We start from the raw sequence: 24737 nt of genomic DNA on the forward strand, positions 1-24737 counted from the left end.
TTAATCATTCCCTCCACAGAGGTAGAGCAGGGCCTTCTGGTAGTCTCCGGTCGTGTCCTCCTGCAACCAGACCAGGACAGAAGAGCTGACCCAGTGGAGCGCCCGCGTTCACAGAACAACACGTTTCACTGGAGCCTCTCCCCCGTGGCTTCATTACAATGTCACAAAGCTCCGTGGCATGGCGGGGGCTGGGGGAGCGTTCCTCCTCCTCCTCGCCACAGGGAAAACACAGAGCCTGATGTGTTTCACTGGACCAACACCGTCCGATAAACCATCTACAGAAAGTCTCCTCTGACTCTGGTTCTGCAGGAAGCTACGCGCTCCTTCCTGTTGAAGGGTTGGTTTTCTCTTCAGAGCGTCCTGAGACTGTGTTGTGTTTGAGGACGCATCATGAATAGAGCTGAACGTCTTTTCATGTGGTTCAGACTGGATCTGTCACTCTGCACGGAGACCTTGGGTTTTTTCACCGCAGTTCGTAAATAAGATGTTTTGAGACTGAATGAAACTGACCTCAGTACAGCAGGAGGGTTATTATCACGTGTAGATTCATTTCTCCCTGATTAGCAGATTGTTTTAGAATCTTCGTGTTCGTGCCTTTCTTTTTAAACCTTTAATTCAGTTGAACTCCATCAACTAAAACATCATGTTTTAGACATGTTGAATTTGATGGAGTTTTTGCAAAAATTCTTGTTTTGTACCTGTAAAAGTTGCATGAACCTAGAGTTAGACCAGAATCAATAAAAGATCATTTTGATCTCGCACAAGACGATGCATTAGGTGTTAGAGCTCGGGTTGGTTTTTACATTTGATTTATTTGATTTCGTTCATTTTCAGGATTTGAAAGATTTCTTCAAACACAATGGAGATTTAAATATGTAAAATCTTTTCTTTACTTTTAACTGTCGTCTGCTTATAAATGAGGATTTTTCAGGTTTTAATAGTCTTACGATCGTCACACGTTGAATTTTCTCGTCTAAAAACTTACAATAAATCCAATTTATCACACGCAGCAGAGACTATTGACATGAAAGCTTCGAGATTAGAAATATCAAACTAAATCACAACACAGTTCATGAAAAAATGAACCCTTTCATTTATCAAACAGTTAATGGTGGTAAAATTGAGGTCTTTCTGTCTTGTATACAGCTGCCACAGCTTGTTATTTATCATATGAGAGTATTTCCACCCTCCGCTCCTCTTAGCGCCTCTTAGTGTGGAGTCCACATGTCTTCAAAACACTTCAAATGCGAATGTTTCTGCAAATAACTGATGGATGCTTCACACACACCTTTAAACCGACAGCCGGAGGAAAACGGACATCACAATAACAGGAGGAGGAAAGATTAGTGTCAGAAGCAGAGAAATCCCCAGAAAAGCGACACCTGTATGAAGTTTAGTCACGGTGAAGGTGAATTATGGCTCCAGAGAGGTAGAGAGAGAGCAGTCTGAGCTCCGACGGTATTTAATCTGACCTGACGAGAACAGGAGGCTGTAAAGTCTGGACTAACTCACTGCCGGCTCAACAATCTCCACTGTGGCGTGTATATTCAGAGTTCAGACATGTATAAACCATGGAGCGCGTCGGTCTGCGGCGTCGATCGAAGCTTTGTGACAAACACAATACTGTGGAGCAGGCGTCCCATAATTCTTTGCTCGGTACATGAACGGCAGCACTAAATAATCCCGCCGTCCTGAGAGGAATGCAGTGCTGACAGTAGACGTAGTGAGATTACATTTTCCCACATGTCTTCGGTATTTAGGCTAAAACGCCGGAGCCAAGCCGCCGCGCTGTGTGACAGTCCTCTGTCCAGCGATGCTTTGATATTTACAGGAACATGGCGGGTATGAGACAAACACTTCGCAGAAATCAGATTACTGCTGAAAAGCTGTTTACCGCTCTCACTGAAGCTGTGATTAAAGTCTGAACAATACAAGGTGACGTTTTCTTTCATTTCACAGTGTGGACTGAAAACACGCCACGTGTCTCGTCCTCTTTCGTTGTTAGGTGTTGATTTCTGACAGTTTAAATGGCAGATTCTGACTTCTGCTAGAGCGGCTTGTCGCCACTGCTGACATTTACACTCCTCATGTCAGCCGCATGGCGCGGTGGAGCAGTGGAACGCTCGTGACGTTAAAGCCGTGCTCCACTTCCAGGACCGTCAACGGGTTATAATTAGTGCTCTTAATGACAGGAGTGGGCTGAGAGGGATCTATTCATGAAAACTTATCTGAAACGTCGGTGAATAAACCAATAAAGCCTCTCATGAAAAGACAGGAAACATGGAAATGATGACTGCAGTAATTCAGTTTAAAATTAGGCTCAGAACTGTAAAGAAAACACTTGCTATTCTACATTTTGCAGGTTTTTCGGGAGGTAATGTGGGAATGTGGAGCCGAGCAGGAGGAGGGCGGTAAGCCTTCACTGAGGGAACCTTTCCCGGCAGAAAGGACGAATTCACTGTGAAAAGCCTCAGCGAGCACGGCGGTGATCCGCCCTCCATCCTGACGCCGCTACCGCACAGCTGCTGCTTTACAGCCGCGCACGAGGAGGGAGGGGCGTGCTAATCACCCATCATGCATCTCTCCTCAGCAGTGTGTGAGGGCTACCTGGATGGTGGTGTACAGAGACGCTCCGTACTTCTTCTTGAAGGCGTCCCGGATGTCCAGCATGTCCTCCTCGCTCCTCGACACCATGATCCTCATCAGCGTGTCGTCGTCGGTTCCCGCTCGCTGTCGAGACAGACACACCACATCAAACGGAGGAGAAAACACTCCTGCACACACACAAAGACGTCATTCATCAATCGATCTATTCTCTCTTCAGAACTCATCAAGTTGTTCCTCACTTTGATTCTAGTTTTCATGATTGAAGTGCTGCCTGTAAACAGACTCACACACAGACATGTCTACAAGGCAGAAGTCAAGCTGCTCTGATCCTCGTCCTTCTTCTAGAGCTCAGCGAACTCTGTCCCTGAATCTAACAAAGCCCGCTGGCTTCACCGCCTGCAACATTCAGTGAGTCAAACAAGGCTGAACTGCCAATCCTGCACACACACACACACACACACACACACACACACACACACACACACACACACACACACACACACACGTTCACCACACAACTACAGAAAGCAACACATACAGAGTAGAATGCACGTTACATTTCAAATCTTTATAGCATTTTGAACAATATCTGGATTTAGTCTCTGCTGAGAAACACACGTCTGCATTCACACCATGTTTGTGTGTGTAGAGTAATGTTTATGTAGTGTACTCATCCATCCCTCTGCTTCGAACCATCTGCTTGGACCAAACTTCTTACAACAGAGAAATTAGCTGAAGGTAGGCTGAGGGGGTCGAAGGTCATACTCCACAGCGGTGACCTGCCCACTGTAGGAATCAAACCTGCAAAGTTCTCATTCATCCCCTTCCATTTTCCTTCATTCACACAGATGGATGATGGATGGATGGATGGATGATGGACGGATGGATGGACGGATGATGGATGATAGATGATGGATGGATGATGGATGACCAATGGATGGATGGATGATGGCTGGATGGATGGATGATGGATGGATGGATGGATGGATGATGGCTGGATAATTGATGATGGATGGATGATGGATGGATGATGGATGGATGATGGATGGATGGATGATGGATGGATGGATGATGGATGGATGATGCATGATGGATGGATGGATGGATGATGATGGATGGATAGATGATGGATGGATGGATGGATGATGGATAATGGATGGATGATGGATGGATGATGGATGGATGGGTGGATGATGGATGGATGATGGATAATGGATGGATGATGGAGGATGGATGATGGATGGATGATGGATGGATGGGTGGATGATGGATGGATGATGGATAATGGATGGATGATGGAGGATGGATGATGGATGGATGATGGATAATGGATGGATGATGGAGGATGGATAATGGATGGATAATGGATGGATGATGGATGGATGGGTGAATGATGGATGGATGATGGATGGATGATGGATGGAGGATGGATGGATGATGGATGGATGGATGGATGGATGGATGGATGATGGATGGATGATGGATAATGGATGGATGATGGATGGATGATGGATAATGGATGGATGATGGAGGATGGATGATGGATGGATGGATGGATGATGGATGGATGGATGGATGGATGATGGATGGATGGAGAATGGATGGATGATGGATGGATAGATGGATGATGGATGGATGGATGGATGATGGAGGATGGATGGATGATGTATGATGGATGGATGGATAATGGATGGATGGATGATGGATGGATGGATGATGGATGGATGATGATGGATGGATAGATGATGGATGGATGGATGGATGATGGATAATGGATGGATGATGGATGGATGATGGATGGATGGGTGGATGATGGATGGATGATGGATAATGGATGGATGATGGAGGATGGATGATGGATGGATGATGGATGGATGGGTGGATGATGGATGGATGATGGATAATGGATGGATGATGGAGGATGGATGATGGATGGATGATGGATAATGGATGGATGATGGAGGATGGATAATGGATGGATAATGGATGGATGATGGATGGATGGGTGAATGATGGATGGATGATGGATGGATGATGGATGGAGGATGGATGGATGATGGATGGATGGATGGATGGATGGATGGATGATGGATGGAAGGATGGATGATAGATGATGGATGATGGATGGATGATGGATGATGCATGATGGATGGATGATGGATGGATGGATGGATGGATGGATGATGGATGGATGATGGATAATGGATGGATGATGGATGGATGATGGATAATGGATGGATGATGGAGGATGGATGATGGATGGATGGATGGATGATGGATGGATGGATGGATGGATGATGGATGGATGGAGAATGGATGGATGATGGATGGATAGATGGATGATGGATGGATGGATGGATGATGGAGGATGGATGGATGATGTATGATGGATGGATGGATAATGGATGGATGGATGATGGATGGATGGATGATGGATGGATGATGGATGGATAGATGGATGATGGATAGATGGATGATGGATGATGGATGGATGATGGATGGATGATGGATGGATGATGGATGGATGGATGATGGATGGATGGATGGAGGATGGATGGATGGATGGATACCAACCCTCATAGATCTGTAGAGACTCTCAGCAAAGAAGAGCGGTCTGCTTCTGGCGCATGTCACTGAGGAGAGAGGAGCAGCAGCAGCGTGAGCAGAGCAGCTCTCCTCCCATTGGCTCTTCCCGCCCGGCGCTGTTTCCTGATGTGTTTTCACTGTAACCTGATCTCCAGCCGTCCTCTCTGTCACTGCCTGATGAATGAAGCGTCTCTGGGATGTGGCTGAGAGTCTTACCGACGGCCAGCAGCAGGTCCTCCAGGTTCCCGGTGGTCTCTCCCCGGATGCTGTCCTCCATGTCCGAGCCCGAGAGCTTCTTGTAGGCGTCGAACACTGAAACACGAAGAGATGCAGCCAAACTGAGCATGAGCGCGCTTTCCATTCTGTCTGACTGTGTTTTTAATGCAGTTAGCTGTTGAACCATAATGTGTTGTTTTCAGCAGATCGTTTCAGAACATGCCTCTTCCTCAGAAACAAGCCGGCGTGTGTGTGTGTGTGTGTGCCTCTCGCTCCCCTCCATTTGAATTTTTCAGCGTGCTGTGCGTTCACTCAGGTGTCTGACGCGCTGATTTGCTCTCTGCCTTCACTCGGAGCCAACAGTTCGGGGCCGGCGGGACTCCGGTTGTTGATCATTAAGCTGTGGCGCTCTCTCCCCGCTCTCGCCTGTGTTTTTCACTTCCTCGGCTTTTTTCCCCGCACAGCCGCGTTTTCCCTAAACTGCTCTTTATTCCAATTCTTCTAATAAACGCTGCGCGCTGTTTGGCAGACACAAACAAGCTCACCTTCCCTGAGATGCTCGGCGCTCCTGTTGCCCAGGATGCTGATGAATTTCTCCTCGTCGGTGCCCAGCTTGGCCTCGCCGGCGGCGAACAGGTCCTGGAACGCAGAGCGCAAAGCCTCACTGGGAGGCTTCACACCTCTCACAGCACAAATAGGTGTTTTTGTGTGGGCCTGCGGTGAGACTGGAGGACCTTTCCCTGCAGGATGCTTTTCTCATTAACCCGAGTTTGATCTCGCTCTAATTGTTTTGAATGAATCATAAATAGTTTGCCGCGGTGTCGGACCGTGGCGTTCGGAGCAGGGAAGCTGTCACCGCGCACCACATGTACGGCTCACATGACGTTCGTGAGCGCCGAATCCCAATTCACAGTTCAATATCAGTAATGAGAAGCGCTTTTTAAACAAGACGTCCAGCTCCCAGAGGGTCGCCTCCTGAAACGGATTCACTGTTCAAGCTCCACGCTCTCTGGCTTCCTCTGCAGAGACCGGAATCAAAAACATGATCACATCTTCCACACCGTGGCCTTTGGAAGGAGTGAAAATCTGAGAAATTGCCTGGGCTGCGCTGGGGCTCCTGCATGTTTTATCCTTATTTCCACTTCTTCGAGCTGCTGGCAGCCGCACTGTGACAGTACCTGTCGGATAAACCCCACAACCACGACACACACCTACACTTCTCCACATGGCGTTTTTTTAGGAGGATTATGATGAGAGGAGGAACGGCGACTTCAGATTAAAGCAGAACGAGAACCTCAGTTTGAAATGAACGCGATGGTGCCATTATAGAGGACAAGAGGTTTCACCTCCTCCAAGACATTTTCAGACACGTCCAGTTTCATTTATTTGAATGTTTTTTTTTGTCAAAACACACCTGTTCGAGATCGCTTTTAATGCTTGTTTATCAGCTTGAGCTCTATCAGCTTGTTCCTGCGCTCTGAAAGAGCTGTACGAAACAAATCTATTGCTATTATTATTGTTATTATTATTATTATTGTATCTGAGTTGTATGTATATAAGCATTTATAGGTGTCTATACTTGGATATGGAGTTTTTATTGTGTGTAAATGAATGTCTGATAGATATATAGATGGAGGGGAGAGAGAGATCAATTCAGATTAGCATCAATAAATCTTTTTCTGCTGTGTTTATAATTTGTTTTTACAAGTTTGAAAATAATTGAGAAATGTTAGAAGTCATGAAGACTTTTAAAATCTTTCGGATTGATTGAAAAGTAGTTAATAAAGTAAGAACTGTGTAGTTTTCCCTCCTATATTTGAATACACACATCCCTCCATCCTTTCCATTCTAATATCAGACATGTCTCTTCCGGCCTGTTTTCATTCCAGATCTTCTGTTCTTTCACCTTTGCGTCCTTCTCGATCTTCCCCTCGTCGACGGCCTCCTCTCTGCTCCCCTTCACACACACACACACACACACACACACACACACACACACACACACACACACACACACACACACACACACACACAGAGCAGGACAGTGAGGATGGAGGACATCGCCCCGGCCTCCCTCCGCCTCTCTCCGCCCGGCCTACCTGCAGCAGGATGACCAGGAGCTTCTGGTAGTGCCCCGAGGTGTCGCCACACACGTCCTTCTCCAGCTTGCTGCCGAACTCTGGAGGGAGGAGGAGCAGAGGAGCAGAGGAGGTGCTGCCTCTGCCCAGTGTTGCTCTCCCTGCTCCCCTGCTCCCTCCCAGTTTGGCTCTAGTTGTTGTTTCCTCGTCGGCGTTGTGTGTTTTGCAGCAAGGACTGTATTTTGTGTGTGCGTGTTGCTCTGCTGGAGTGTCTGCATGTGGGAATTTAAATCTTTGCAATAAATCTGACGCTGCTAACGCTGTGTGTGTGTGTGCGTGTGAGGTGAGTCGGGGAGCGTCTCTCTGTGACGCAGGATAATTGGATGCTGCAGACGATGAACTGAGAGCTTTAGCAGTCCTCACTCGCCACATCCCTCACTGCTCTCTGCCGGCTCACCTTTCTTGTACACTTTGACGATTTCTTTAATCCGCTGGTCGCTCCTGGAGGCCAGGATCTCAATCAGCACGTCGTCGTCAGTGCCGGCGCCCTGAGAACCACACACAGCACGGACGGGCAGGATCAGACACACACAGCAGGGACGCCGGTGTTTTTAAATAAGATTTAAACTATACATCCCAGGACACACGAGAAAGAACGCAGAAAAATGAAAGTGATGTTTGACATTCTCCTCTCATTCCTATAATTAACCTTCCAGTAAAAGAATATCTGACCTGTCGGCCTGATGGAGGAGCAGCTGTGATAAGAACGTTAAGTCCAACTCTAAAAAAAAAGCTCGTCTGCAAAATAATGAGGAGGAAAAAGCTCCATTTATAGCATGTTGGAGGGTCCAGACATCCTCTCCCCAGGCAACACTTCACATTTTATGAGCCTTGAATGAGACACGAAACGCCTGCAAAGTAAAAGGTTTTCAAACATCTCCGTGTTTTTACATATGAGCCACAAACCAGGAGCCAATAATGGATGTTTAAATCTGTGTGTTCAGCTGTAACGGAGCTGATGGACGTGGTTTCATGGTCCAGACTGTAAACGGGCCTAGAGGTCAAAACTGAGAGAAAAAGCAGCTTTAATAAAGGTGCAGGTTTATTAAATGACAGTGTGAGTGTTGTTTTCATTTTCATTAGATTAAAATTTAATTTAAAAACACGACATACTTTACCTGTGATGTCAAATATCCAGAATCAGGGCTCAAACTGTTGGATTGTGTTCACTAAAAGGCCACATCGGGACTGATCACATGAGAGCTGCGACAGCTAATTTAATGAGCCGGACTCGCTGCATGGCCTCAGCTTTGATCAACATTTGACATTTCATACATTGAAATAAACTCATTAATACAGTAATTTTGAGTCATTTCAATTTATACATCACTCAAAATCTCCTTCTGAAATAAAAAATGGATCAGTCTGTGGAAAGTGGCTTGCAGGCTGCACACTCTGAGGAAGGCACCTCAGACACAAGGCTGAGTCTTTATCCGTTCTGAATCAGCTGTGATGAAAGGAGAAAACCGGGAATTCAGCCGTTTCATGAAAATAACCTTGCATGAAAGATGAATTCCACAAATGATGCACGCTCCAGATCTGACCCTGAACGTCAGTAATTATCACAATGTGAGAAAATGAAAACCACGGCGAGCCTCACAATACCTGTGGCACAAAAATACAATTCATCCTGCGTGAACCCATTAGCGGCTGATTGTTTTGTGGCGTCCTTGCCTTCACCGGGCTTTCAGCTCTTCTCCGTCACGAACACACAGACGGACTCTGACGAGAGCCGCTGAACGCAGAGAGAATAATCTGGAAAAACAGGAGCTGCCTTCAAGCTTCACAAACAGACCTGCAGACGCTCAGTTCCAGAAGCAAAGACAATATTTTCACTTTGTTGTTCATCGACTCCACAGAGAAATATTTCCCTCTGTCGAGTCTCGATAAAGAAAGTTTACTTCCTGTTGCTCACTTCATGTGTTTTGAGCTGAACTTCAGAGCTGCAGAGTTTTCTGGCTGAATGTAGCTGCTGGAAAAGAGTCTGATAAGATGACTGAAACACAAAGATAAGAATTATCAGAGCAAAACGAAGGGAAGGGAGGAGATTTAGTTCTCTTTTTGAAACGATGGATGGATGGATGGGTGGATGGGTGGATGATGGATGGATTTGTGGATGATTGGTTGGATGGTTGGATGGATGGATGGATGGAAGGATGATTGGATGGTTGGATGGACGGATGGATGATGGATGGATTTGTGGATGATTGGATGATTGGTTGAATGGTTGGATGGTTGGATGATGGATGGATGGACAGATGTATGGGTGAGTGGATTTGTGGATGGTTGGATGGATGGATGGATGGTTGGATGGATGTATGTATGGGTGAGTGGATTTGTGGATGTTGGATGGATGGATGGATGGATGGATGGATGGATGGATGGATGGATGGATGGATGGATTTGTGGATGGTTGGATGGACGGTTTGATGGATGGATGGATGGATGGGTGGGTGGATTTGTGGATGTTGGATGGATGGCTGGATGGTGGATGGATGGATGCAATCCAATCACACCTATTATGAAGTTGTAGTCAGTTATTTTTTACTTGGTCAAACATTTCTCTCTTTGTTATCTTTATCTTACAAAAGCGTCCCTTTTAATTACTCTCCTTTTTCAATCTGATTTCTGTTTTTGATCCTACAGTCGTTTTTGTTTTTCTTTTCTTTTTCCATTCTTAAAGGTGCATTAAGGAGTTTTTCAACTTTAAAAATACTTATTTTCCACCATAAATATGTTACACATTTTTAATGATGTGTACAATGTGCCCTGACATATTCATTACAAGTACCTGTAACAGCGCTAAATTGTCACTTGAAAGTTGCAGTGCCGGTCCGGCTCCAGAATTTTTTTTGGGGAGAATTTGAAAGGAATGACGTAATGCGCACTCCGGCTTGTTAAGTTTCGGTTTGTCCGCCATTACTCCGCCAGATGCTTAGTGAGCAACAACTGATCAGGATCTTCCAGAAAGTAAGAAAAGACTGGCTTCTAGCACTGCCACAGCTCCAGCACAGACTCCACCAGGTAAAAGAAACTTACATTTTACTCGAGCGCTGCTAAAAGAGCGAAGACGGAGTCCCCCTCTTCCGTGCACATAAGCCACAGGCACGAGTGTTTCACTAAGCTGCGTTACGCCCAAGGCCTGCAGGGGGCGCTGTTTCACATAAACCGTGCAAACTCCTCAATGCACCTTTAATATGATTATGTGGCATGCTAACAGGGGTTCTGTTTTTCTGAACAGTTAGTGGCTCGGTAAATCCACGGCTTGTCCAGACAGACTGAAATGTCTCAAACTTAATGAAACAAAACATGTTACATAATATATTGTAGCGGCTGCTGCAGCAGACTTATATAGTGGGCCTCCCCTGAGAGACAGATTCCCCTGGAACTTTTGTGGAAGGACTCTGGAGTAGGGGGTGTTTCCGGGGTGAAAGTTTGTTCCTGTTGTTCCGTTATTGGGCGCGAGAGATGCGCATGTTCTGAAATGCCTTGAACTGAGCCGATTGTGCCAATAAACGAGCCACAAACTGGATATTCGTCTGAGCCTCCTTTTCCTGGACTACTACAATATAAAACAAATAATGAGCATCAAGTTCCAGCACATCACACACCTGTGGGCACAGCTAAATTGGGAGCATGAGGAGGCTGGTACCTTGAGAGCTTTGTGCAGCTGTGAAGCGTCGTAGAGGACCGGCGGAGTCATCAGGGCCACGATCAGACTCTCAAACAGGCCGCCCAGCTCAGACTTCAAGGCACTGACCAAATCCTGCAGCCAGCAGGAGGATTCATGACGAGAGGCAACAACACAAGGGATTCACACACAGACTACACAACCACAACACTTCAGCTGTCATCAGGATGGTAGAGGAGGAAGATGCTCTATAATCTGGATGTTAGAGGAGGAAGATGCTCTATAATCTGGATGTTAGAGGAGGAAGATGCTCTATAATCTGGATGTTAGAGGAGGAAGATGCTCTATAATCTGGATGTTAGAGGAGGAAGATGCTCTATAATCTGTTCTCTGTTATGTTTTAAATTGAAAAATGAAAGATTAACCGTATCTAAGTTGGATTAAGCTTCAGTTTGTGGTAAATCTCACTACCACTGCTCTATGAATGTTTTCAAGGACAAATAAAAACCTCTCAGAACCCACACTAACTACATCATTTACTTCAACACAGTAATTCCTTACCAGAGCTGTATGACCATAAACAACAGTACATAATGCCTCGCCTTCAATATTCAAATTGTTTTCTGCCTGCATTGCTGAGCACACCCATAACACACACTCCTCGGGATCCATTAATGTATTTAGTCTCTGGATTTATGAGTGCTCTGGATAAAGTCTCCTTATGTCTAGATTACATAATCCGTCTGCCTTTTCCCATAAAAATCTATTTTCCATTTTTCAGTGTAATTGTTGGGAGCCAGTGCTCATGAAGGTTTTATTAAAAGTTCAAGCACAAAGCAGAAATGATGACCTCTTGCTACAAATCAGGGGAAACCAAGGCTCTGACTTGAGGTGTTCCTCTGCCGACGAGCTGCCTAAAGCAGCCATTACGTTTTATAACAAGTACTGCGAGCGGCTCATTTTGATAAAACACCACAGTAGTCACAGGTTTTCCAGAAACTGCTGTGTGATATTCTCTTGTTCCTTCTGCTTGGTCCATTTCTACTGGAGGCAGTAATTACCTCTGCCAGAATGCTTTTCAATAACCCTCCACAGAAAGCAAATTACCTCTCTGCTTTCAATCCACAGGTGGCCATAAAACAACCTGACAGCGTGCTGGAACATGTGAGCGAGGACGGCGGCTGCAGGGAATTACTGCCTGCACTGCTTCAGGAAGGAAGCTTCAACACTCACTGATCCAGGTTTGTCCAAAGAAATCCAGAGAGGATCATTCAACACGCGAAAAACTAGTTTCCTCAATTAGTTTGCTAATAAGCATTGTCGTATAGCATCACATCATCCACGCTTCATTCCACTAAAGCAGATTCCACTGGACGGGGAGAACATGCAATCTCCACACTGAGTCCAACCGGGGATGTTCTGAGGAGGAACATGTCGACACCAACTCTGTGTTTAGTGAACAATGTTCATCAGTCTGCAGCTTCTCAGGATCACTTATCCGATGAATTCCATTCAATTTAGCTTTATAAAAGAGATTCCTTTAAACAGAAAAACACCTGCAGATCCAGACAAAGAGGAAACAAACAGATAAAGAAACAAGTGTAAATCACACATCATCACACTGTTTATGACCAGAAGAGAAAAGGGCAAATTAAAGGAACAACATGTAAACAACAAAAACACATAAACATCAAGCAATTTATTAGAAAGAGTCAAAAATCTGTCAGTATTGTCAGAATATTGATCTTTTTTCTCTTATGATTGAATGAATGGATGGATGGATGGATGGATGGATGAGGATGGATGATGGATGGATGGATGGATGGATGGAATAATGGATTGATGATAGATGATCGGTGCTGGATGGATGGATAATGGATGGTTGGATGATGGATGGATGGATGGATGGGTGGATGATGGATGGATGGAGGGATGGAGGGATGGGTGGATTGATTATAGATGATCGATGGATAATGGATGGCTGGATGGATGGATGGATGGATGGCTGATGGATGGATGGATAAATGGATAGATGGATGGTTGGATGGATGGATGGATGGATGATGATAGATGGGTGAATGGGTGACTGATGGATGGATGGATAGATGCATGGATTATGGATGGATGGATGGATGGATGGATGGATGGATGATGATTAATGGGTGAATGGGTGAATGATGGTTGGATGGGTGGATGAATGGATGATGGGTGGATGGAGGGATGGATGGGTGGACGGATTTGTGGACAGATGGATGGATGATGGATGAATGGATGATGGGTGGATGGATAGATGATGGACAGACAATGGATGGATGGATGGATGGATGATGGTGGATGCATGATGGATGGATGATGGATGCATGATGGATGGATGATGGATGGATAGATGATAGATGGATGATGATGGATGGTGGATGGATGGATGGATGATGGATGATGGACGGATGATGGATGGATGAATGATGGATGGTGGATGGATGATGGATGGACGATGGACAGATGATGGATGATGGATGGATGAATGATGGATGGTGGATGGATGATGGATGATGGATGGATGAATGATGGATGGTGGATGGATGATGGATGATGGACGGATGATGGATGATGGATTGATGAATGATGGATGGTGGATGGATGGTGGATGGATGATGGATGATGGATGGATGATGGATGATGGATGGATGAATGATGGATGGTGGATGGATGGTGGATGGATGATGGACAGATGATGGATGGTGGATGGATGGTGGATGGATGATGGACAGATGATGGATGATGGATGGATGAATGATGGATGGTGGATGGATGGTGGATGGATGATGGATGGTGGATGGTGGATGGATGATGGATGGTGGATGGATGATGGATGGTGGATGGTGGATGGATGATGGATGGTGGATGGATGGTGGATGGATGATGGATGGTAGATGGTGGATGGATGATGGATGGTGGATGGATGATGGATGGATGAATGATGGATGGTGGATGGATGGTGGATGGATGATGGATGGTGGATGGTGGATGGATGATGGATGGTGGATGGATGATGGATGATGGATGATGGATGGTGGATGGTGGATGGATGATGGATGGTGGATGGATGGTGGATGGATGATGGATGGTGGATGGTGGATGGATGATGGATGGTGGATGGATGATGGATGGATGAATGATGGATGGTGGATGGATGATGGATGATGGATGATGGATGATGAATGATGGATGGTGGATGGATGATGGATGGTGGATGGTGGATGGATGGTGGATGGTGGATGGATGGTGGATGGTGGATGGATGATGGATGGTGGATGGATGGTGGATGTTTGGTTTGCCTCACCTTGCCATAGGCCTTCTTGTAGGCTGCTTTGATCTGCTGGCGCTGGTCGTTGCTTCGCGCCGTCAGCAGCATGAGGACGGCGTCTTCATCTGTGCCTGGAGGGACGGAGACCAGACTCCAGATGAGAAGACGTGGACGACAGACGTGTCTTTTCCCCTGATGGGAGACACTTCAGTTTATTTCACAGCGATGACGGCGGCTGCCGGTGGTCTGATGTCCAGCCCCGGGCCGGCCGCTCTCCTCTGGGTCCGGATCGACTCTGGAGTCGATAACGGCCGGGAGATTTAAAAATGTCTGACGCGCCGGTGACGGCAGGTCAGCGTGGGACGAGGGGACGGAGCCTGACAGGGTTTAATGATGGTGTTACGGGAAGCCGCTGCTTCATGATGGATGGATGAGTCTCCGTCTACAATCACATCACGTCGAGTCGGGAGTCTGCTCCGAGGACGCCTCTTTAATCCTCACTCCTCAAAACCTCATTACACGGATCTCGTTAGGATTTAGACTTGGTGAAACCGTGTTGTGGATGTGCGTAATAAGAAGGCACCAAATATTTGAAATGGAAAAAATGTGTTGGCTTGAACCAGAGGAAGTCTGAAATGCTCTTTTTAATGATCAACAATCGAATTAGGGAGATCTGCAATGCTTCTCTTGTCTTGCTGCTTGAAAACAGCTTCCTATAAATAAGATTAGGGGAAGTTTATGAGGAGTCTTAGAAGTAAACAGAAGTTCAGAGAGCTCTGGCGAAAAAGCAGTGAAGACTGTTGGATCCATGGTTCCCGTAAATATCTTGGAGGAGTGCTGATGCTGTGAAAACTGACCGATTCCCTTCATGGCTCTGTGGAGAACCTCGGCGTCGTGCTTGGCGTTGAAGTTGACGTACGGCCGGACGCTGCCTCTGAACGCCTGCAGGAAGAGAGACCCGGCGTTTAGCCAACAAGACAAGAACCAATTTCAAGTAAATGACATGATTACTCTGTTTTCCTGATCTTCCTGAACTGCATCCAACCCTCGGCTCATCTCCTCACCATCGCTTCACTCAGAACAACAATGATTCGCTCCACCTGTCTGGAGGGAAAAACCCGCACCTGGTTGAATATCCGGAGAGCGGAGTGTAAAAACAAGCTGCTGCTTCTCGTCACGCGTGTAAGAGACGCTTCGGCTCAGGTGAACGAGCTCAGATGGTTATCAAGGTAAATGTCATTTGTGGGAAAAGCAATAAGACGACGTAGCCTGGACTGCAGCCTCCACCCAAACACAGCAGCTGGCTCCAGCCTGCTCTGCCTCACACACACACACACACACACACACACACACACACACACACACACACACACACACACACACACACACACACACACACACACACACACACACACACACACACACACACACACCCTCAGCTGTTCGGGGTTCTTCTCTCATGTTGTTTCACATGAAGGGATCATGAATAAACTGTAATAAAAGCATTTCTGCCGCTCTGTTCTCCTCAGGAACATCTTTAAACCTAGTTGCATGTTTTCTCACATGTTTTAACACTTTAACATCCTGCTGTAGAAAAACCTCACGATGTTTCATTGATGACTGAAGATTGTCTGGAAGTTGACGCCTCACTGGCGCCACTCAGATTAATTAAAATCTTTGGAAACACTTTATTTGAAGCCCCCCTGTATAACATATTATAAGTACATTTATAAAGCATTATAATGCCATTATAACACGTGTAGCTAATATAGTTATAAACATTCATAAATGATCACAATGCCAGGACCTAACCCTGGCCCTAACCCTAACCCTATGCTGTATAGTGAGTTATAAAGCATTGTAATAATTTATGAGTGTTTATAACTAGGGCTGTCACTTTAGTGCATTAATCAGGTTAATTAATTACATCACAAATTAGTGCACTAAAAAAATTAATCTAAGATTAATTTTAGCACACTTGAGTGGCAGTTCAATGTGAATGGAAATGTTGTCTCATTTAGAGGCTTGTTATACTTGTAGTATTCATTTTAAATTGCTGTATTAAGTTAGCTTTAGTTTTCATTTTGAATTTAGTTTGCTTCAGTGGCTGTTTGAGACTCAGCCTTATTTTATTTCAGATTTTTTTTTTTTATCAATATTTGTACTGTATTTTTGAATAGTGCACCAGGGCAAATTGGTTTGCTGGGATGTACTTAAACTTTTCCTTCTTTTGAATTTCTTTAATGAAACACACTGAAAGTGTCATTTAAGTTGCCTGATTGGGCTTAGAATTTATTTTGGACAAGACGTCCTGACTGAGCTTCATTCATCTTAACATAAATGTGGATTTCAAATCTTCTCTTCTTGGTGTATTCATTTGATGAGTCCTGCTCTACATTTCTGTAATGTCCCTGAATTTGAATTCTTCACTTGGGGACCTAATATAACATATGAGATTAAAATGTGATTAATTAGATTAATTAATTACAAATCCTGTAATTAATTAGATTAATTTTTTTGATCGCATGACAGCACTGTTTATAACTACTTATAATGTGTTATACCAGGTGCGTCAAGTAAAGTGTTACCAAATCTTTCTTTTCACTGCATGTGTGACGTTTTGATAAACAGACTCAGCAGTTCTTTTCCCAAACTGTCACTGCTCTCTGTGTTTGAAAGGAAATAACGTCACCGGTCATCTGAAGCTTTGACCTTTGACCTGGGACTCTCCTGCTTCTACGGTGACACCATGAGGTTTTCTCATATTTCAGCTTTTAAGCCGGCTGTCGTGACATTAGGAGCTGTGTTTTAAAAGCTTCTTCTCAGGTCTTCTGACTCTTTATTGATCGTCATGAATCAGAGGAAAAAGTAAAACACTTTTTAGTGAGGTGTGGAAAATCATTACACTTTAAAGAAACATCCCACTCTGCTGCACTAAAATGATCCGCTCTCTCCATAGAGACATTTATTGAAACCAAATGGTCTTTTTTTATTTGTGCAGGAGTCATTTTCTAGCCCGATGCTCTGAGTCTGCTGAGTTTTGGTTCGTTGGGAGTCGGCGCTCTGCTCCTAAAGCGACTTTCTTTATGCACTAATTTCCCCTTTACTGCGCTCCGAGGCAGGAGACCGTGCTCTTTCCATCAGGCCGCGGCGTCTGCCAGCTGTGCCCTGATGAAACCGTAGCCCAGCGGGACACAATAGACGCAGGTAGCGGCGGTTTCCACGGGCGTGGTAACGCGATACGGCGGGAACGAGACCACCGCCATCAGCCAGTCTGAGCTCTCCCAACGCTCAAATCAAATCGACGATATCAAATGAAGCTGCTTCTTCTCCTCTCCTGCCAACGTGCACACGCCACGTGCACGCCAATGTGTTACTGATGAGTGCGTGTGAGCTGGGAGTCGGAGCGTCTGCACACGTCGAGAGAAGGTTCAGGGAAGCATGTGAAAGACGGGCGATGTGTTTTGTTTCAGGCTGGTCATGCAGAGACTGGGCGGCGTGAGGGAGGCGCTGACCTTTACCGGGTCCACACACACACTTCAAGACACAAACACACAGCTTAGTTCCAGAGCAGTGGACACACACACTCTGCTCCCAGAGCCAAACACCAACAACCTCTACTCCTACGGTTATTATCAAGACTTCATTCCAGGTAAAATAAGAAAATGAAGACTCACCATCTTTCAGTGTCAAAGTCAAACCAGAGAGAGTGGTCAGGATTGTTCGGAGCTGCTGAGTTGTTCACCGCAGAGCGTCTGAACAGCAGCAGGTGTGTGTCTGACAGCAGGTGGGTCCGGCTCAGGTAGACGGTTCGTCCCTCAGGAGGATGACAGGAGGCGCCTCCCCAGGGCGGCGTTTCACCGGCTGTCAGTCAAACCACAGATCACCAACTCCGTCGTCACACCAAGGGTACAGCTCTCTGACCTCTGACCTCTCTGACACGTTCCCATATGCATCGGCTGAACAGAAGATACACAAACTCAACACGAGGATTATGTTTGATTTCATTTCTACACAGAGGGAATAAAATTCTGATCATGACCTCAACAGAAAATAGTTTGTGGAGCCAGTTTGTCACAGTTCACCTGCAAATATTCTCTATTTAAAATATTCAGTTAAAATTACATTAAAACATCCCTGTTTGGTGTTTGATTAAGATTTGTCCTTCAGGTTTATGGGGTGAAATCTGTAGCGGAGCCAGAGTGGGGGCAAGGGGGCCGTCGCCCCAGGGCCACAAGGTCATAGGGCCCCGTTTCATGTGATGTGTTCACATTTACTCGTAAGTAAATTATTATAATAAAATGTGCAGTGTGTGCGAGAAGGTATATGCATATGATTGTGGGCTCCAATTTGCCAATTCTTACATTACGACTGTCCATGAACGCATCAGAGCTGTAAGCCAGCGCTGATTGGCTGTGCGGCATTAACAATTTTTTTTCTTTTGCACTTCATCTGAACTCTTTGGAGGGAAGTTAAACAGTATGCTAAACACTATGCTAGCCGCTAGCGGTACTACCCAAAACCTAACATCGGAGCCACTGGTGAGTCAGTGAAACCTTCAAAAATATTATCTTTATCAGAATGCTGTGGTCTTAAACACCTGCCTATCTGAATGTACCTTCTGTTGCTCTCAACTACGAGAGACCGCCTAGTCTATTTTTTTTCCAATATACTTGAATTCCAAAAGATATAGATAGCTGTGTCTATATCTATCTGAATAGATTGTGTAATTTTTAGACCAGCTGTGTTCATTTTATATTTAAGCTGGATCAAAGATGGTACAGATTTAGCCAGTGAGTTTTTAATCTGAGTTTTCAGCACCATGGACAGCGGACACTCTGAGATTGACACCTCACAGGCTGCATTTGTGTGTGTGTGTGTGTGTGTGTGTGTGTGTGTGTGTGTGTGTGTGTTCTCGTATTTCTATCCTTGTTGGGGCCAAATGTCCCCACAAGGATAGCAAAACGTGGAACGACGTGCCTTGTGGGGACCTTTTTCCGGTCCTAAGTAGGAGAAACAGTGTTTTCTTGACCATGTTGTTGTTACTGAAAAAAGTAAAAGTGCAAAAGCATTTCTTTAGGGTTAGGCTTTGTTGTGGTGTGGGTTAGGGTTAGGGTAAGGGTCAGGGTTAGGGGCTAGACATGAATGGGAGTCAATGGACGGTCCCCACAAGGATAGAAATACAAGACTGAGTGTGTGTGTGTGTGTGTGTGTGTGCGTGTGTGTGCGTGCGCGCACGTGTATGTATTTGTTCTTCAGAACAAGTTTGTGAACTGGTTTGTGACTTCATTCTGCTTTCTGAGGCATACAGGTTTGCTTGGCTCAATAAAAGTGAGCATTAGTGTGTTGTTTGATGGTAGCATGAGGGATTGTTTGAATGGTAAAATTACTATCATAAGGGCCCGTCGAGAATGCTCCGCCCCCTCTGTACTGAGACCCACGCGCCGCCTCTGGGTAAAATGTTTTTGTCCTTAAAATCTTTAAAAAAAAAAAAAAGACAATTTTCAAGATCTAGATGGAATTATCCATTTTATTCAGAGTTTCTACGCTGATACTCAAGCTGCAGCTACATCCTGCTGCCATGACAGCAAGCTACCCCCAATACACCTCCTAGTGGTGCAAACTGGTATTGCTAAAATAAACAGGTGGAAGTGAGTTGAAACCCTTTGATTTCTGATCTCCTTTGCTGAGACTGTTTCACTTCCTATTGTCTTTACTTTCCTATTATCTTTAACCTTTGATAAGTAAAAAAAACACATAACTAAGATCTAGAAAAGCTTCACACTCTTCAAGTTTACTGAAGTTTACTTTAAAGAAGTTGTAAAAATCATAAAAAAAAATGCAGAACAGATGATGCATCAGTGGACTTTGTAAATGAAAGTTGATGAGTGTTGATAACAATCTGTCATGAGAGCGTCTAATGAAGGTTGTTGTAATATTAAATAACACTGAACTGAACCCCTGAGTGAGTGTAACTGTTATTTCTGGTGAGTTTAGAGCTGCAGCGGTCGGTAATAGTGGACGGAGGTGAGCGGCGCTGAGGACATGAAGGCATGAAGACTGAATCAGCTGATTCTCTGGATTAGTTTATTATGAGACGGCTGTGAGGAAAGAGCGCCCCGGGGATCACAGACATAATCTGCAGCCAAAGTTCATTTCATATCCTTCATATATTATTGGGTGGCTCAATTTATAGCAATGCATTTCCTCTTAACTCATGTTTTATAGATTCTGTTTTGCAGGATAGGTCAAATTAAACTCTGAACAGATTTGAAGTAGAGTTTTGCTGTATTAAATCTGCGTGTCCCTGAATGGCATTTTGTAAATAAATATCTGGAGGTGATTAAAAACACAATTTCTAATTACTTCAACATGAACCTGACATAATAAACCACGCTGAGGTTCTCATCCCGTTCGCAGTCACTCAGCCGTTCACCGTCTGCGATAAGACGTTTTCAAGGGCGGTCGATCGGCGGTGCGTGTGTGTGTAATCTGGAGCAGGACACCGATCGGACTGCCGACACGCAGCTCGCATATCATCGTCCCCACGAACTTTAATTAAAGGGAGCACTTGTGAGGAGACGAGGGCGTGAAAAGCGTCTCCGGGGTGATCCTGTTACGAAGGCCGGCCGCCTCATTTCACGGCCTCCCGGGACTGAAGGGCAGCTAATTTCCTCTAATCACAAATCAACAAGCGTGCTGGCTTCTCATAACAATATCAGATGATCAGGAGGGCTCCCTCCACATTAATGATCAGTCTTCATGTCACTGGAGACAGACACCGAACTGATTAACTTCACTGTCTGCAAACTAAAGGCCAACACTAAAGAAAACACACATTTTATTCATCCATCAGTGAAGTGTTTTGTTCTTCCAAGACAAACAAACCAGTGTACTCTTCTAGCAGTTGTAGGATATTCTGGAAATTCCACCGTAGACGACTCATCTGCTGATAATCTGATGGAAAACTACAAATATTCCCAAATCAATCAAACCGACTGCTTTAAAAATGTGTGAAAACCCAGTAATGGTGGAGTGTTAGCTTCTCTAACAGCCTGAAAAAGTCAGCCTCTGCAGGTCTTTTGTGTTCAGGCTATTGTCGCTGTTAAAAACATTAATGTTCCCAGAGCTAATTCAGACGAGATTATAGAGATGCTGCTGATTCTGTTCACTCCAATTCTGAAACAAACAAAATAAGCTCTGTGGCCCAGACATTAGTCTGCATTCACACCTGAGATTAAACAGCTCCAGTAAACTCCCAGACTGCGGAGCACTTTGGTGTTGATGCCTATTATAATCCATGCTTCTTTAAAGAAGTACAAAAAACAGATTATAGAGCATCTTCCTCCCTCTAACATCAGATTATAGAGCATCTTCCTCCTCCTTCTAAAGCAGTAGCCTGAAGTTTGGCTCACTTCCAGAATGGCAGACACTGGTTGTTCTTGTCACATCAGTCAGATTTATGAGAAGCTTCAGTCTCTCCGCCGCTCCTTCTCTTTGTTTCACGCTGTTTCTAACTGCTGCATACAAAGCAGTGAGAGAGATACTCAGCACCGAGCCCCTCCTGCTGCTGCTTCAGGCCGAGTCTTCGCCCTAAAATGAGGCATTTGGATGCAGGTTGGTGCAGGAAGAGCATCTGATGTAAAAACTCACCAGATTAAACTGCACAGCCCTGCTGTGTTGACCCCCTCCTCTCTGGAGGAAGGGTTCTAGGAGACTGAGAAGTGCGGGAATGTGAGAGCTCTCCTGGAAGAGAGAGTGTGCAGTGTGTTTCCTCTGCTGGTACCCGATCCCTGCGGAGCGATAGGGAGTTGTGATGAGGCTTGTCATGTTGCTTTCACTTCCCACTGCCAGCTTCAAAACCCAATGAATCACTGCGAAACGTTGATCCACGAGCCTGGAGACGGCTGTGAGACAAAGCTGCAGGACGACGGCTCCATCTGACGGACGGACGGACGGACGATACGCTGGGTCATCCATCAGAGGGTCTCCACAGATCACCGCTGTCTGCCATCTGCTCCCATGATGCTTTTCACAGTGTCATATCACACGTCGGCAGTCTGATCTGATCAGACTGATCATGCGCTCATTCTGCGGGTCTGATTTAATTAAGATCAGTGAGACGACAGCATGTTGACTCTGGCCAACAGTCTGAGGAGAAAGAAGCACGACGGCAGGAAGGATATGCGACACACACTTTTAATCATGTTTCTGCAGAAGGATTGGACACTTCCAGGACTGTGATTGGATAGATGAAGGCTGTTTGCTCCAGAAGCCACATTCAGGTTTGATCTACTAGAAGAATGAGAGCGAAGAACCTTTAAATGACGGCAAATCCAAATGTTCTCCTGGTTTTAGTTTAGTGTTTATTTATTAACTAATAAAACCAAAACAACCTGAACAGTTTATGAAAATAAATTCCAGTCCAACATATTTTATTTTACAATGTCTTCTGGTGCCAAACACGGTGATGCCACTATAAATTTTTGTGATCTTAAATTGTAAGTCGAGGCGCCACCAGAGGTGGGAAGACGTGTCTCGGGATCGATACCGGCTGTCAGACCTTCTCAATCGCAGGACTCCTCGGCGGAGGCCGGCAGGCTGGTGTTAGTGTGAAATTAGCTGTGTGGGATCGTGTTGGAGACAAATCCCCACACCTGCTGGTGTGGAATAGGACACGCTGAGGTGTTTACAGACAAACCATTTAAAGTTTCTCGAAGAAAACGCTTGTACTTTGACGTGTGGGGAGGAAGTGAACCTGTTTGGAATCAGATGTGAAAATTGCTGCAGCTGCCGTGTCAGAATCCTGAACATGAGCTCAGCAGGGTTTTCTGAACCGAGGCCGACGGTGTGGAAGGAGGACGCCTCCAGATTTAACCTCTCAGCTTGCTTCTTGTTTCTGCGCCTTTGGACACGGAGGGATACGATGCACCTCTGAGAATCAAAGCTTAAGCAGATAAACTGATTTTACTGGTTTAAATGAGTTCAGAACTCCTGCTTCTGCTTGAGCAGAGCTGAGGAAGCACACGGACTGGAAATGCTGCAGCTGAGCCGGGCTGTGATGGCGCTGCTGTCAGGAAACACGCTGCCCTCCGGGTTAAGAGGCTATCGATCCGTCTGAGGCTATTCAATCAAAGCCCGCCTGGCCGCTCCTGACTGACCAGGAGGAAAACCTGAACACGTCCCAGCCAAACAAAAGCCCAGCATCTCCCACACCCCCGACCCGGATCCAGCAGCAGCTGCCCTTCACATCAGCCTCATTTACTTTGTTCTGACTTGAGAAACCCGGCGGCTCCTTTCATGTGTCCGGGCGTCCCTGCTGCCAGTTCACCGGCCAGATGACAGGAGTGCAAATCACCCCTCTGAATGCATGGCTTTCATCAGCATGAATCAGGATGCAGATGCAATCTTGGCTCAACAGTTAAATTCACCTGAGGAGGGGAGACTGGCAGCTCTAATTAGAAAGAACCACAGACGAGCAGACCACGCTTTCTAGAAATCACACGAGATTTTATTATCTTGAGGCAACATGAGTCCAGAACAAATGGTGAATCTGCAAAGGCACATTCACGGGTTCACGCCTCAGTCCTGGAGCGTTCTCACATCTGTCCACGCCGCTCACAGCCTCTGCTCAACGCAGGGCTGCCTGAAGGAGCGCACAGGCTGCAGGATGGACTTGGCCACAGAGTTCCTGAGCTGCTTGAGGAGCATCCAGAGCAGCAGGATGAGGAGCATCAGCAGTCCCACCAGCATCCCCACGTAGAGGCTGAGGTTCCAGCCCCAGCCCAGAGCCAGCGGCAGCGACGTGGACGCCACCAGGAATTTCCTCGGCGCAGGCATGGAGTTGGGAGGCAGTTCAGCGTCTCTCCAGCAGCTCACTGGGATCCTCCCGGGCGTCGAACCGGAGCCATCCACCCACCCGGCCGAGTTAGGTCACGGAACTCCCATCAGTCTCCATCTTTTAATCCTTCAGCGGTGGAGAGGTAAACCTGTTGAGACGGAGCTCGCACTCCTCCGGCTGTCCATTCCTCCTGCAGCTCAGACTCCTGCACAGAGCCAGCCTCCAATTTATCCTGACAGGGAGGAGGGGGGCGTCACGCCATTGGCTCAGCACACTTCCCACAGAAATCAAGTCACCGAGCCAGAGGAAAACCACCCGCTACAATAGACCTGCTCAACGTTTTCCTGAACAGCAGAAGGTATTAACCCAACAGGAGTGAAGAATTCCCCTCTGGGATTAAAATCACATTTGAAC

At 45.8% G+C, this 24737-nt stretch overlaps 3 protein-coding genes across 3 annotated transcripts in view; all 3 read right to left on the reverse strand.

The window, feature by feature from the left end:
• On the reverse strand, positions 1-24322 carry anxa5a (annexin A5a). Its single transcript, XM_030102979.1, has 12 exons — positions 24143-24322; positions 15340-15424; positions 14519-14613; positions 11200-11313; positions 7945-8035; positions 7509-7588; positions 7316-7366; positions 5955-6048; positions 5410-5505; positions 5182-5240; positions 2608-2730; positions 1-60 (listed from the first exon to the last, which is right to left on the reverse strand). Exons 1-12 carry the CDS (start codon positions 24320-24322, stop codon positions 1-3), a joined length of 1128 nt encoding a protein of 375 aa, XP_029958839.1.
• LOC115400530 (Bardet-Biedl syndrome 7 protein homolog) overlaps positions 23352-24737 on the reverse strand; it is an 11078-nt gene continuing 9692 nt past the window's right edge. Inside the window, exon 20 of the mRNA XM_030108484.1 lies at positions 23352-23362. The gene's annotated coding sequence lies outside the window, so the exon portion shown is untranslated. The remainder of the gene's footprint in view (positions 23363-24737) is intronic.
• The window catches only part of LOC115400549 (transmembrane protein 33-like), an 18586-nt gene continuing 17873 nt past the window's right edge, over positions 24025-24737 (reverse strand). Inside the window, exon 8 of the mRNA XM_030108520.1 lies at positions 24025-24035. The gene's annotated coding sequence lies outside the window, so the exon portion shown is untranslated. The remainder of the gene's footprint in view (positions 24036-24737) is intronic.

This window comes from Salarias fasciatus, chromosome 2 (assembly GCF_902148845.1).
Source record: "Salarias fasciatus chromosome 2, fSalaFa1.1, whole genome shotgun sequence".
NCBI classification, from domain to species: domain Eukaryota; kingdom Metazoa; phylum Chordata; class Actinopteri; order Blenniiformes; family Blenniidae; genus Salarias; species Salarias fasciatus.